The 15,609-nt window shown below is 43.7% G+C and overlaps 1 protein-coding gene across 1 annotated transcript; it reads left to right on the plus strand.

Moving 5' to 3' along the window:
- Positions 1-4,994: 4,994 nt before the first annotated feature.
- Positions 4,995-13,091, plus strand: LOC122792427 (zinc finger BED domain-containing protein 5-like). Its single transcript, XM_044060216.1, has 2 exons — positions 4,995-5,719; positions 12,290-13,091. Exons 1-2 carry the CDS (start codon positions 4,995-4,997, stop codon positions 13,089-13,091), a joined length of 1,527 nt encoding a protein of 508 aa, XP_043916151.1.
- Positions 13,092-15,609: the final 2,518 nt, after the last annotated feature.

A 15,609-nucleotide genomic window follows, 5' to 3' on the forward strand; every position in this document is an offset into this window, starting at 1 on the left:
GGAAGGAGAGTAGGTATGCTCGTGGAGGATAGGTTGGGTAGGATGACAGACAAGACAGCATACAGGAATGGTATATGACACATTTGGAGGATACACCTTGGACGGGGAGGGGTGTTCGGCAGTCACAAGCCCATGAGTCCCCAGATGGAAACAAGTGGGACGGAGGTCCCCACCCATGGGCAGCCACCACTGCACCAAAACAGTCGCAAAGGTGGCTGTGTTGTGGGGCTGTCTAGGAGGGGCAGGCTCACCCTCTAAATGTGACAACTCTGCCCTCAAGCTGGTGTATCTGGCCTCGAAACCCCTTATTGAGCCCCCTATGCACCACGTCTGGGACTGTACGACAGCGGACAAGTTCCTGTCTGGACCTGCTCCCAGGGGGGGACAGGCCCCATCCTCAGTGGTGGTTCCACCAGAAGGTGGTGCAGAGCGAACAGAGGTGGAGGTCTAAGGCTGGACCCCAGATGTGCTGGTGCCCAGTGCCATGGCCAGCTAAAGTGGGACAGGAGGTTTCGCCAGGAGCTCCAATCCCATACAGCCTGTGGTGTTGCAGTTTTAACACAGATATGGCTTAATAATAGTCAACAGCATTCCGGATTACTTATAACAGCATGCATAGACATGACCATCAACCCAACACAGCAGATGGCATACATTTGCAGAAGGAGCACAACACATGCATATATACTGCATGACATCTGTACAAAGTGTAGAAGACTTGTGACTGCATCTTTGAACAGTGGCCCATTATTGGCATGTCACTGTGAGAACCTCAGACAGTGACTGTCATATCACTGTTTCATGTGACATATGTCCAGTCAGGGATGCGATGGCAGTAACTCTCATCACTATCACCATGTACTGACTGCAATCCTCACACTATGCTTCTGCAATTCACAGATGTGTGTTCAGTGAGTAACACAAGAAGCAAATGGTTCCACACACCGACCAGTCCACAGATGGCTCTACAGATAGGGGTTCCCTCACAAACAGAGCACTGTCTTATCAGTTTTAAAACATGCAGAATAGCCATTACCACACACAACTTGTTAAACTGGCAGTAGTCTCAATGAATCATAGCTACACTTACATGCTATAGTCATGTCTGGCACATCACCCTCCTGTCTTTAAGCTATTTTCCACTGTGTATGTTGTTTGAGGAATATCCAGATATCATCTGTGATGCTGTTTACCAAACACCAGATCCAGGTTCCACTCACAGAGACTGTCATGGGCAAACACCAACATGATGTTCCTACATATTGTACTGTGTTTCCATGTGATTGGCTATGGCATCAATTCCCAACCCGGGGTACACGTACCCCCAGGGGTACATGCTTGGTCAGTTAGGGGTACGTGGGAAAAATTAGCAATGGTGGAAAGTTAACATTAATTTTTTAAAAAATCCCGCCTTAGGCACTTTCACAATCGTAGGACTTACTTCCCGCGCACAGGAAGTCTGTCCTATAAAATGTGAAGGCGCCAGAGTATTCCCGTTATCTGTATTTTATCTATTGAATCTACTGTAACTGTTACCTAGGGAAGAAGGTTGTATGTCGGTGCTGTAGTTCTGTGTATTCAAGTGTGTGCAGGAACTGTGGGATCACGAAAACAGAAAAGGAAAGGTAAGAACACCACCTTGCTTATATAGCATCTCTGTATAATATCCCTGCATGTTAAAAAGAAAGAAATATGACTGCAAGCTCAACAGTTCTGAATGTACCAGAGAAAGACTACAAGTGACAAAAAATATCCTTCAGATTACAGGGTCTGAGACAGTGAGCAGTTTACTAAAAGCCCTATAACTTTAACCATGAATAGTAGGATAAAATAAAAATAAATAAATAAAATATTGGTATTATTGAGCAAATTATTCAGTAAACGCTGCGCTCATTGTGAGTGCAATACAATTATAAGAAGGAAAAAAACCCTCACCAGTCATGAAATAAACCAAGTAAGGTAAAACTAATCACCTGGATACTCTCTGGACTTTTTCTTAACAATATCTGTATTTATCGGCCTAACAATCATCATATTTAGACAAAATATACATAAAGAAATCGCTCAGTAAAGCAATTACTTTTTAGAATTTAATGCAGTTTAGGAAAACAGCAGACTAATTATTTGCATGTTGTAGCTAAGTAAAACTTCAATAATATGTCAAAGTTTGGGCTCATTTATCAAGATGATATTGCAACATTATTCAAGTAACTGCAGTCCTTAAACTCTGTACCCAGGGCAACCAATAAGAATTTCCTTTCACAGTAGTTGCTTGGCTTTATATGCGCTGGTGGTGCTGCGGTAGCATTGTCGCCTCACAGTAAGATGCTGTCTGGTTCTTCTCAGCTAGACTGTCTTCTGCATGGAGACAGGCATACCTTCGTTGAAGGTTGTGCGTCAGGGGTGGTAACTCGGCACGTAAAAATCAACTACCAGTCATTAGTGGACCGGAGTTCCGCTGTGGCGACCCCTAACCGGGAAAAGCCGAAAGACACAACAACAAGTAGTTGCTTGGCTTTAAATTACATGCCAACAGTTAAATGACATGTTTCAAGTCATCATCTCCAATTCATATTTCAGTACTCGCGTCAGAATGACAGTAGTAACAAGCTAATAACTTACCATCCAGTCAGTCAGTGAATTGTGTTACAGAAGACACTAGGTGTGTGCAGTTTCCTTGTTATGATTTATGTGTGCACATGATTCTGTAAGAGGCATTTGATGCATCTTTAGTGCAGGGATAGCTTTTAATATTGCAAAAAATCAGTGGCATTCTATTTTATTTCAGCATTAATTGCATGCCATATTTCTGAATCAGAGTCTGAAGACTAAAATGTTTTTATAATAGAGATGCACTTTGCTTTGTGTTGTAAAAAGTGCTACTTAGCTACAGTAATGGCCACATGGGGAGCTGCACTAAATTTCTTCATGCACACATCAGATAATAATATTACAGAAAGGCTGTTAATACCCATATTAGGAATTGTACAAGTAAAAAAAATTGGGACATCATTTGTGTTGTGGAGGTGCATTGCAAAAACACTTATGAAAGAAAAATAAGCAACCATAACCTCTTTGTATAAGGTGAATAATTATAATTAATATTCAGAAAATTCACTTTGGCATGAACAGTCTTGAGGCTGATACAGTGTACCTCATATCAGGAAACCCTTTATAATGCATTTGAATAACGTCAGTCATAAAATGCTAAACCAGTCGTTCTGTCATATAGCTTAGCGCCTTTGCTTCCAGCTTGGAGTACTATGTTTAATAAATTTAATTTATATTTGACAAGTAGAGCTGTTTTTGAATGGTAATCTTTTTTTTTTTTTTTTTTTCTTAGCTTAACCTTAGCTTGTCTAGTGTTCAAAGCCTGAGATTGTAGTGTCGGCACTGGGAAGGTTGACTGAAATTGCTTTCTTAAATAAGAGTACAGTAGTTGTGTTCTCTGAATGAAATTTTGCATGCTCCTTATTCTTATATATATATATATATATATATATATATATATATATATATATATATTACAAGCAAGCAGCTTCAGATTTATATTATCACAAGCAGTGTGTTTCAGCTCTTCAGCCATGACTGTGATGCATGAGTATTGGCCTATTTTTCTGAAACCCCTTGACTCCCTATTCCAGACCCATTGTGAGTCTGGTCCTTTGTTTTATAGCTTTTGTTACTCCCTCATCTCTTTTGTATATCTACACAGCCTTAAAACTTTTTAAAAGTACAATAGCTGAATAGCACATTTAACTGTGAGCTTCCAGATGAAGTTGTTAGTAAGCCATTATTACGTGTTCCACATTTTGCCCATTTGTTCCACATTATGAGGGCTGATGTTCCTCATTTTGGAGATGGAAAGCTGAAAGCTATGCCTGTAAAAAGTAAGAACTTAGCTAGGAAAAACACTGGTAGTAGTAGTACTTGAAGATTATGCAAGCCATGTTGCGGGAAAGGAAACTAACTCTTAGCAGCTGATACATGTTTGTAGACCAAGTGAATTAAGTTCTTGGAAGGCAACTAGTTTATTATAACATGTGTGAACCTGGATTTTTTTTTGCTTTTTTGTGATAGCAGGTTCAAAAAAAAGCATATGACCTAATCATTTGCTGGGAATTACCCTTTAATTTCTGTTTGATGTGTGGTCTTTCCCATGCAAGTGAAACGAGGGCTAAGGAAGATTTGATAGGTGCTAAGAAGTAATGATTTCTAGCTATCCTCCTTTTTATTATTATTGTCGATCTGTTGGATTCTGCTTTGCACTTGGTGTGTGGAGATCAATTGGTCCTTTCCAGACTTGAATTGTAGTACCTGCTGAGATACACTTGATGTTTAGGTTAGATTAGAAATTAAATGAGATATATGTTAATAATTACATTATTTTAATTACTTTTGTTTGGCAAGGGCATGTAGTGGAATGTTGTATGACTTTTGGGTGAACATGCACTCTGATATATAAAGTTGTTTGTTAGCAGCAGCCTCTAAGATTGTCATACTGACTGATTTGAAAACTGCCTTTAATCTTAATCCCCCCACTGGCCAGATGCATTTTATTTGAATGTGGATTTCAATACTGATTCAGTGAATATGAGTTTCAGAGGCAGAGAAGTTTTAATGCTAAGTCTGTTTTCATTGCGAACTTTGTTTAGCTTTAGCAAATGTCTATCAGTGTTTGTGCTATATTAAGTATATTTGAAATAAAAGTTTTAAATTAAATCCAAATATCTGTAATGATTAGAAAAAAGTGTGCACACTGACAGTTTTGAACAGTGTTTATGGCGAATGGGGAGAAGTGGGGATACAGCCAAGTAATGGGAGAATGGAATGGCTGTGGGGCAGGGGCAAAATTACACACATTTTGCTTTTATGTAGTACTACTTACATTTTTGACATGAAAAGTTGAGAAACTTATTTTTTTTCTTATCTTAACAGTTACAGTTCTTTTTAATTTATCATTATTTAAATTTAATATTAAAATTAATTTCGTAATGGTCTTATTACTAGATATTGTGATGGATAAGTGGCTGAAACCTGGCACAACAAAAGATCTGACGCATGATATGAGTATAGAATGTGATCAGAGTACTTCTCAAGACATGTCCAACATTTTGGTGCAAAACCCTAACCAGGCACAGTCCTTAGTTTCTCAAAGAGGGAAAAAGAGAAAGTACTGTGATGGATACATGAAATATGGATTTTCGTATGTGGGAAATGAAGACTGTCCTAAGCCCCAATGCGTGGTGTGTGGGGAAGTGCTGTCAAATGGTAGCATGAAACCTTCCCTACTTTTACAACATTTAGAAACGAAACATGCTAACTATAAAAACAAGGAATATAGTTTTTTCAAACGGTTAGCGGAAAATAACAAAAGATTGAATCTGACATCATACATCCTGTCAGGTAACAAAGATTACAAAAACGCAGTTGAAGCTAGTTACCGTATCGCAAAATGTGGTAAAGGTCATACCATAGCCGTGAATCTAATATCTCCCTGTATAACAGATGACGTTCGATGTATGCTTGGAGAAGAACATGTGCGGAAAATGACCACCATCTCTCTTTCGAACAATACAATATCTCGAAGAATTGAAGATATGTCTGATAATGTTGAGATGACAGTAATAGGTAGAATTGAAAGCAGTAAAATTTTCGCTATTCAAGTTGATGAAAGTACAGATGTTGCCAATTGTGCTATTTTGCTTGTTATTGCAAGGTATTTAAAAGATAATGAAGTTGAAGAAAACCTTTTGATGTTAAGTTGTCAATCTCGCCTTCATTCTTGCTTGATGGGTTTGGAGCCGATCCTTGGCTCCGACTCGGCACTTTGCTAAGCTCGAGAGTCACTTTTACCAGCTCGAGGCAGCCCCATATCCCATGATGCAAGGCGGTAAGTACCCAGATCTTGTTTGCCGCTTCACTGATGAGGTCCTCCTTTTGCCAGCTCCTGGTAAGTGTTTAAATAATACTATTTTTGCCCCTCTTTTACCTTAAAACTTTATATTTAATGTTTTTAGTTTAGATTAAGTCCCTTTCTGACTAGAAATTCCCTCACTCCTTAATTTTTTTAGTCAGGCCTTCTCCCCTCCCATTCCCCCCCCCCTTGTTAGGGTGTGTGTGTGTGTGTGTGTGTGTGTGTGTGTGTGTGTGTGTGTGTGTGTGTGTGTGAGAGGTTAGTTATCTTATTATTTTTGTGATAACTGGTTCTTGGGACTGTGTTGTGTGTGTTTTTTTGCAACCATGTCCAAGGAAAGGGTCTCAGGCTTTAAGAAGTGTGACTCGTGCTGTCAGAAGATGTCTCTGACAGACGGTCACACTTCTTGCTTATACTGCCTGGGACCTCTCCACCTGCAGGACTCCTGTGCAATTTGTCATTCCTTTAGCCAGAGAGTCCCGCAGGAGAGGAGAAACAAATTGATTTTAAGGGGCCTACTTAAACCGGAGGGCTCTCCGGCTAAGTCGGCTCCGAGTAAGACTTCCAAGTCTTCCAAGGCCCAGGCTTCTGTGTCTAAGCCTGCGGCCTCGGTTCCGACTCTTTCAGAGTCGAGATCGGCTCCGGCTGGAGCCGATCCTGGTTTGCACAAACCTTCGGCACCGATGGCTGTCGGTGCCGATACTGGTTCGGTCACATCGGTGTCGGCTCCGATTGGTTCCGACCACCATGTGGCTCAGGCTTCGGTGTCGGCACCGACCGGCTCCGACACCCTTACCTTTATGTCTGTATCGGCTCCGACCGGAGCCGATGCATCGAGACCTTCTGTCGGTGCCGAAAAGTCTTCGGCTCCGACTGCATCCATGGTTTCGTCGGCTCCGATGGTTCCTTCGAAGAAGAGGTCCAGGTCCCCTTCCTTGGAACCGATACTCTCGGCTCCGGTCTCACCTCTCCTCTCGGAACAGAGCCATTGGAGCCGATCATCTAGGTCATCCAGGCTTTCTGACCATGATTTAGAGAGGGTGGTCAGTAGATTATTAAAATCACAGCCACTGGCCCAGATGCTACATAGTCCGTCTCAACAGACGACTATTAGTCCACACCCCCTTGCAGTTCCTCCTTCGACTCTACCTCAGAGTTTGGAGCTGGAGTCTTTGGGAAGAGTTTCTGCTATGGCTGAGGGACAGATACCACCCCCTTCTGCTCCTTCAGCCTCTACTCTTATCTCCTCTTCGAGACCTTCCTTAGAGGGATTCGGTGGTCGGGCTTCCCTGGTCTCCTCCGAGGGGGTGAGTGGCATCGGACCCTTGTCCGACCCCACTCTTCCCCTTGGAGCCTCGGCCTTGGTGAGCTCGGCCCCGACATCTGCCTCGGAGCCTTCCTTTTCAGTGGGCCCTGGAGTTCCGGTTTCTTCGGAACCGGTTCTCTCGGACCTCCCTGGGAGGGGAGCCTTCGAGGTGATGAAGAGTGTGCTGGCCACTGGACTCAGCCAGCAGTCTGTTCCCTTAGCTCCTCCCTCTACGGTGCCTGTCGATATCTCTGCCATCTCTCTTGCTCCTGGACCCAGAGATCCTCTGCCTCAGGTTTCCCCACTGGGAAGAACCCCCTCTTCCGAGGATTCTCCTGATCAGTCAGGGGATCCTCCGCTCAAGAGGACTTGTAAGAGGAAACACGTAGACTCCCCGGAGTCTATCACTTCAGATACCGACTTAGATGAGTCGGAGGGATCCCCAAGATCCCCCTCTGAGGATGTCTCATTTTCAGACATCCTAGAACTCCTTAAACAGAGGGGAAACTGGCCCTCCAATAATCCCTCTGAGGATGAGTCGGTATACCTGGAGGCGTTTGGATCTCGGCCTTCCACCTCCTGGGTGTCTCCGCCTTTTGACCCCCTTATGCAGGTTATTGCTCGAAAGGCGTGGGTTGCTCCTGACTCTGTAGAGCCAGTTCCTAGGAGGCCTTCTAAATTTATTACTGCCCCTTCGGACAAGCAATTCCTTACGAAAGGTGTCCCTGCTGATGCCATGGTGGTGGCAGCTGCCACTAAGAAGGAACTTGCAGATCCTTCCGTACCTGTCCATCCTCCTAATAAGGACTCTAGGACCATGGATAGGTATGGTAAGCGGATGTTTTCTTCAGCGACCTTTGCTATGCGCTCGCTGAACTACTTATGTCACTTCACCATCCTTAAGGAGCTAGGTGAAGTAGTACAGGATCCCACAGCTGCAGGGGCTCAAGAAAAAATTGCTTTGCAGCTAGGAACCCTTAATTCTATTGCTAACTCCTCCATGCGACTGATATCATATGCAGCAGATGGAGCGAGTAGGGCCGCAGGTACAGGTGTGGCTCTTAGACGCCAAGCCTGGATGCGGCTCTGTAATTTTGCAGATCCCTTTAAGGCGTCCTTCACAAACTCTCCCTTTGATGGGTCAGCTTTGTTTGGCCCTCAAGTGAAGGAAACATTGACCAGGTGTGAGCAGGACGGCAAGACTCTTTCTGCCGTGGGGTCCGTTTTCCACCCCTTCTAGACCTTACTCTAAAGGACAGAAGGGTGGCAAAATGTGGTTCCAAATCCCAAGGAGTCACACGGATACACGTGGTCAGTTTACCCCTAGAGGCAGAGGGGTAACAATAACAGACGCCGCTCTAGAGGCAGAGGGGGTCCACAAAACCAGGGAAGCAGAGAGCCTCTCTCTGACAAGCCCTTTCAGCATCCCTGAGATGTTGCCCGACAGTCTTCCTTGGAGGCAGTCCAAGGATGGACAATCGCTGTACCCAGAAGCCTGGCGTTCCCTCACTCAAGACAGATGGGTACAGTCGATCATATCCGAGGGTTACAAAATTCCTTTCGAGGAAAGTCCCTTTTCTCTCTCATATTCCCTTCCAGATGTACCACCTGGTCTAAGGGAAATTGCAGAGTTAGAAGTATTCAAACTTCTACAAAAAAGAGCCATTCAGCCAGTTACAACAGACCATTCAGAGCCCGGAATCTACTCAAGGTTCTTTTTGGTCCCCAAAAAGACGGGAGACTGGAGACCAATATTGGATCTCAGCAGACTCAACAAGTCTGTGAGAAAAACAAGATTCCGAATGGTCACACTTCAGTCAATTCTGCCCTTCCTGGAGAAGGACAACTGGATGTGCTCAATAGATCTTCAGGATGCGTACTATCACATAAAAATTCACAGGCGCTCCAGAAGGTTTCTCCGCTTTCGGCTGGGGTCCAGTCACTTCCAATTCAGAGCCCTGCCCTTTGGTCTCACTACAGCCCCCAGAGTGTTCACCAAATGTATGGCAGTGGTCACGGCTCACCTGAGACGTCAAGGATTCCAGGTGTTTCCGTATCTAGACGACTGGCTCCTTTCAGCCACCACCAGGCATCAACTTCTTCAAGCCAGGGATTACACAATAAATCTTTGCACTCAGTTGGGAATTTCAATCAACTACGAAAAATCCTCTTTATTGCCCTGCCAGTCTATTACTTTCATAGGCGCAAACTTAAACACTGTTCGGATGTCAGCTACCCTCACAGAACAAAGAATTTCAGACATTCAAAGTCACGTGAGGATCATTCTAGCCAGCAAGAAAGTACAGGCCAGAATGGTTCTAAAGGTGTTGGGCCTCATGGCTGCAGCCATTACCCTTCTTCCCCTGGCCCGCTTCTATATGCGCCTGCTTCAGTGGATGTTGTTCACTCAGTGGTCTTACCAACAACTTCCGATGCGTTACCAAATATTTGTGACTCAGATTTGCAAGAATCATCTTTCATGGTGGATTACTTCTCCTCAGATTCACCAAGGCAGACCCTTTGTACCCCCAGCCCCGGTAGCCACTGTCACTATGGACGCCTCCCTGATCGGGTGGGGGGGTCATTATCAGGGCAGGATGGTTCATGGGACATGGCAACCGTTCGAATACCACCTGCACATAAATGTCCTAGAGATGAGAGCAGTGCTTTTAACGTTGCAAGCCCTCAACGACTTTCTTCCCTTGGGGACAATTGCAGTCCACACAGACAACATGTCTGTAGTATGGTATATCAACAAACAGGGCGGAACCAAGTCCTACCCCTTGTGTCGAGAAGCGCTCAGACTTTGGCAATGGGCGATCTCCTCTCATCGGTTTCTGGTAGCAACGCATATCCCTGGGAAAACCAACATTTTAGCGGACAGATTGAGCAGAGCTATTCTCATGCCTCACGAGTGGTCTCTCAAACAATCTATAGTGGAGGAGATTTTTCTAGAATGGGGCTGCCCATGTTGCAATCTTTTTGCTACTCCCCAAAACAGCAAATGCCCAGACTTCTTCTCTCTCTTCCCACAGCCAGGCCATCCCCCCAGAGACGCTCTGACCCAGGATTGGCCCCAGGGACTTCTTTATGCCTTTCCTCCCTTTCCGCTGATTCCACAAGTAATCCAGAAAGCCACCGTTTTGAGAGCCAAAATGATTCTCATTGCTCCTTATTGGCCTCGACAAATTTGGTTTCCGTTCCTCCATCGTCACCTTTTGGTGCAGCCGTGGCATCTGGACCCATTGCCAGACCTTCTGATTCACCAATCGGGTCAGCTGCACCAATCTATCCCTTCTCTCAACCTCACAGCATGGTTGCTCCACTTCCTTCCTTAGCCAGGCTTCCTATGATCTCTAATCCTGTTAGAGACATCATAGTAGCTTCCCTAAAATCCTCCACTAGGAGGATTTATACTAGCAAATGGAAACGCTTTTCTTGTTGGGCAAAAGCTAAAAATATTGATCCCTTTACTGCTCCGGTACAAGCAGTTTTGGATTTCTTAGCGGAAATCTTTCACGCGGGCTCCTCTTCTTCCACGGTCAAAGTTCAGTTGGCTGCTATCTCTAACTTTCATGTTGGGTACGCAGACCACAACATTATGTCCCACAGGCTTTGTAGAGCCTTCTTAAAAGGAATTTTTCTCCTGAAACCTCCAATCAGGACTCCTCCTCCTCAATGGGACCTAAATTTAGTGCTGACATCCTTGATTCTTCCTCCCTTCGAGCCAGCTGTTTCATGTTCCCTGAAATTTCTTTCATGGAAAACTTTATTCCTGGTTGCTATTACATCGGCTAGGAGGGTGTCTGAACTTCATGCTCTATCGGCTCACCCCCCCTATTTAGTCTTCCACAAAGACAGAGTATCATTGAGAACTAATCCAACCTTTTTGCCTAAGGTCGCCTCAAAGACTAATTTGAATCAGGCTATTGATCTTCCTGTATTTTTCCCAAACTACTCAAACAGATCGGAACAAAAATTACATTATCTTGATGTTCACCACCAACTCAGATATTATTTGGACAGAACAAAACAATTCAGGAAATCCGATCAGCTCTTTGTTTCTTATGCTGATAACAAGAAAGGCCTTCCTGTCTCAAAAGTGACCTTATCTAGATGGCTTTCTTCTGTCATCTCTGAAATTTATCAGCTCAGGGGAAAACAGCTGTGCTCGAAACCTAAAGCACATTCAACCAGAAGCTTAGCCACTTCCACAGCCTTTCAAGCTAGACTTCCATTAGACACTATTTGTGCAGCAGCCACTTGGGCCACTCCTCATACCTTTGTTTCCCATTACAAATTGGATTTGGCCTCCAGGGACAGAGCCAGTTTTGTCTCTACAGTTCTCAAGAGTCTGTTCCATTGAGCCACCCAGGATACAGGTGCTAGGGACGCGGTCCCATCAAGCAAGAATGAAGGCGAGATTGACAACTTAGCATTGAGAAGTTATATACCTACCATAACGTTCCATGTTAGTTGTCTTCTCTCGCCTTCTTTCTTGTGACCCTCCCTCCTTCCCCCTGGCCTGGACAGACCTTTCTCTCTACATGGAAGCATGCTTCTGAAGACCATACAGTGCTGGTCCTCCAACCATCCTTCAGGTTTTTTTTCTCTCCTTCTTTCTTCCTTTTGGAAGTTATTTATGCTAGGTGTTATTGCCTATAGACAACAAACGAGATCTGGGTACTTACCGCCTTGCATCATGGGATATGGGGCTGCCTCGAGCTGGTAAAAGTGACTCTCGAGCTTAGCAAAGTGCCTAGTCGGAGCCGAGGATCGGCTCCGAGCCCATCAAGCAAGAAAGAAGGCGAGAGAAGACAACTAACATGGAACGTTATGGTAGGTACATAACTTCTCATTTTGTCATCCTCTGTCACAACGCACAAGGGGTGAGGATATATTTAATGTTATTGATTGTTATTTCAAAGAAAAGGAGATTAATTGGTTAATTGTTGTGTATTATGTACTGATGTTGCCAAGTCTATGTCAGGGATTTACTCTGGTCTTCGTGGTCTTGTCATGAAGGTAGCTCCCAGTATAAGTTGGAGCCACTGTTGCATCCACAGACAAAGTTTAGCATGCAAGAACCTCCCTGGTGAATTAAAACTTGTTTTGGATGAAGCTGTGAAAGTGGTGAATTTTATAAAGTCGCAGTCCACAAACTCAAGAATTTTCAAAGCTCTGTGTGAAGAGATGATGAGTCCTCATTCTACTCTGCTCCTTCATACAGAAGTAAGGTGGCTTTCTCGTGATAAAGTACTTACCCGGCTGTTTGAACTTAGACATGAAGTCCAGGTGTTTTTTGAAGACCATACTTTCTTCCTTGCTTCCAAGTTACACGACTGTAATTGGCTTCAGGCACTTTCATATTTATCAGATATTTTCCAGATTATAAACAAATTAAATTTGACACTTCAGAATAGCTCAATAACGATCTTCAATGTCTCAGACAAAACTGAATCTATGATTAAAAAAATAGATTTTTGGAGGTCATGTCTTGAAAATGGCCAAACTGAGGTATTTGAAACTCTGCATAATTTCTTATCTGAAAACAAGCTTAATCTATCCTGGGAAATAAGGAAGAAAATAAATGAACACTTGAATGGGCTAAAATCGGGCTTCCAGAAGTACTTCCCCAAACTTGAAGAAGAAATCTATTGTATTTCAAATCCTTTTGAAGAACAATATGTCCAGGCAGCTAAATTATCAGTCAAGGAGAAAGAGAAGTTGATTGAACTTTCAACTGATAGTACTTTAAATGCTGAATTCAAAGGACACTTTCTTATTAACTTTTGGGCAAACATCAGCAGAGAATACGAACAGCTTTCTGACAAGGCTCTTTTGTTTTTTGCCATTTACAAGTACTGAGCTAGCAGAGAGAGCTTTCTCTTCTTATGTCTTAATTAAAAACAAATATTGTAATAAGCTGAATGCAGTTCCAGATTTACGATTACTCCTTTCATCAGTTGAACCCAATTTCAAAAAACTGTGTGCCTCAAAACAAGCAAAAGGCTCACACTAAATATGTGCAAGATAAAGTTGCTTAATAATTGTTTGTAGTTTGAAATTTTATTAAGTTTGAAATGTTTAATTGTATGATAACTTTATAACTTATTTATATGTATCGCTGATACATACATACATATATATATATATATATATATATATATATATATATATATATATATATATATGCACTGTTTGTTCACTTTACTATTAAAGATTGTTTTTTATTATTAAATTTTATTAGTTACATTTACAACACATACATTGGACATAAAAGCAACTATTACAAATGCCAACAATATGAGGGATATAATTTCAGGGAAATGGATTGCCAAGGGGTACGCAAGTCAAAAAAAGGTTGGGAACCACTGGGCTATGGGAAAGTCACCACAGCTGTGCCACATGCAGTCAGCTAGAGGAGGACTGCAATAGGTGCAGAGGCCATCACCTGATCATGACCATCACTTACAAAACACAAGCTACTGCTGAGCAGGTGTACAACTCCATATCCACCAGAGAGTGTGTGGGAGGGACAGACAGAGGCAAAGTACATCAGAGAAGGGCTTGGAGACCAAAACTTAAGCATCATCTGTCACACACCTACCAGTACAGGGGTTCAAACACCTGACTGACTAGCCATTACTATTACAAGTGCATGCAGTTACTCCATGTGCCACATAGCTGACATGTTGGTGTGCTGTAAGAACATATATGATTGCTGGTGAGCGGCATCTGCAACAAAGATATAGTAGACATACATTAGGTGTAGCACACATGGCTGTCCACATGAACGGATGTCATTGTCAACACAATCACACTCTCCAAGGGACTCAGACACATTGCCACACTTTGCCAGGCTCACAAATACACTTCCTAACTACTTAGTTTGCCACACTGCAGTAATGCACAGGTACTACATGCACCTCAGGGGATATCCTGAGGTACTGTGGGCTAGGGCATGTGAACGTGTCTGACATCAGTCGGTATGCCAGTGGGAGTTATACTGGGTGTGACTGTGGTTGGGAGCATCATACCCCATGCAGACACACGGTGCCAGTACTGACATGCATGTGTGCATTGCTTCATGGGTGTGTAGTGGTTAGCTGTGCAAGATGGCTGTATGATGCTGGGTGAGGGGTAATCCTTGGCATCACGCCACCCGACAGTGGTGTGCAGTGTGGTTCAGGGGTGTAGTGTCTGCAATGTCCCACACAGATGGGTATTGTATGAACTGTCCTGTCATCCTGGTTACCATGTGGTGCATGGCCAGTGCTTTGCAATGCATGCCATGTCTGTGTTTGATAGTCCTTGACATGGACATTGCCCGGGATGCGCACGTCCCAGAATAATGTACAGTGACATGTACAAGTGTACCTGCTTTGGCTGGCACATGTTGTGTACACAGACTATCATCAGATATGCCAATACTTGCCTGGTGTGGCAGGACCTGCTAATAAACAGCAGGTTGACCCTGCACCTGCATTGATAGCATGATACAGTTATTCCCTGGTGTCAGTGGCATCTGTCCATACAGGTCATGTGTGTAAGGCATTGTATGGCCTTTGTGGATCACATTTGATGGCACCACGTGTTGCAGGCATCCAGTGGGGAACATAGTGAAGGCACATCGTCTGCAATTATGTGCCTATCGTACTGCTGGACAGGGTGCCATGGCCTCTGCAGTCCACTGCAATCACACCGTGCCTACTGTCTGTCATGAATGTGCAGGGTACTAGCAACATAGTGGGATATTCTAGGCAAGTGTGTTTGTGTATGACACATAGGTTCAGAACATATTCCGGGTAATAGTAGGGTTGCATACTTTGGGTGACATCAGCAGGATTGCCAAAGGTGAGTATGTGAATTGTAAAGAGTGTGCATACTCTAAAAAGCATTGTTTCTTTTTCAGGCAGACAGTCAGGCACACACACACACACACACACACACACACACACACACACACACACACACACACACACACACACACACACACACACACACACACACAGTTGGCCTGTCTGGGATTAGAACACCTACCAAACAAGTTTATCACGCTACAGAATTACGCAGTTACAGCACGGGCCATGGAGATTACTGGGTTACAGCAGTCCCAGAGGTGTATTCGTAGGTGGGTGACATCAGCAGGATTGCCAAAGAAGGGCATTTCAAGTGTACTGCGAGTTGTATATGGCTGTTACCTGCGTGTACCCGCTGCTTACTGTCACAAAAACACATTTACACCCATTTATAACTGCTTAAAAGTGTCTTATTCAGACCTAATTGACAGTATCAACAAGGCTTGCAGGTCTTGAACCCTGGACCATGCACACTGAAGTCACTACCATCTAGGTTGTGTACATGTTTCATGGCTTTTGTAATG

The sequence above is a fragment of the Protopterus annectens genome, chromosome 1.part2 (assembly GCF_019279795.1).
Source record: "Protopterus annectens isolate FY-2018-M chromosome 1.part2, PAN1.0, whole genome shotgun sequence".
NCBI classification, from domain to species: Eukaryota; Metazoa; Chordata; order Ceratodontiformes; family Protopteridae; genus Protopterus; species Protopterus annectens.

Bases quoted from the DNA above. Each gene is read 5' to 3' on its own strand.
- LOC122792427 (XM_044060216.1), top strand. From the start codon at position 4,995: ATGGTCTTATTACTAGATATTGTGATGGATAAGTGGCTGAAACCTGGC. The intron at 5,720-12,289 runs GTATTTAAAAGA...TTGCATCCACAG, and splicing joins ATTTTGCTTGTTATTGCAAG to ACAAAGTTTAGCATGCAAGA.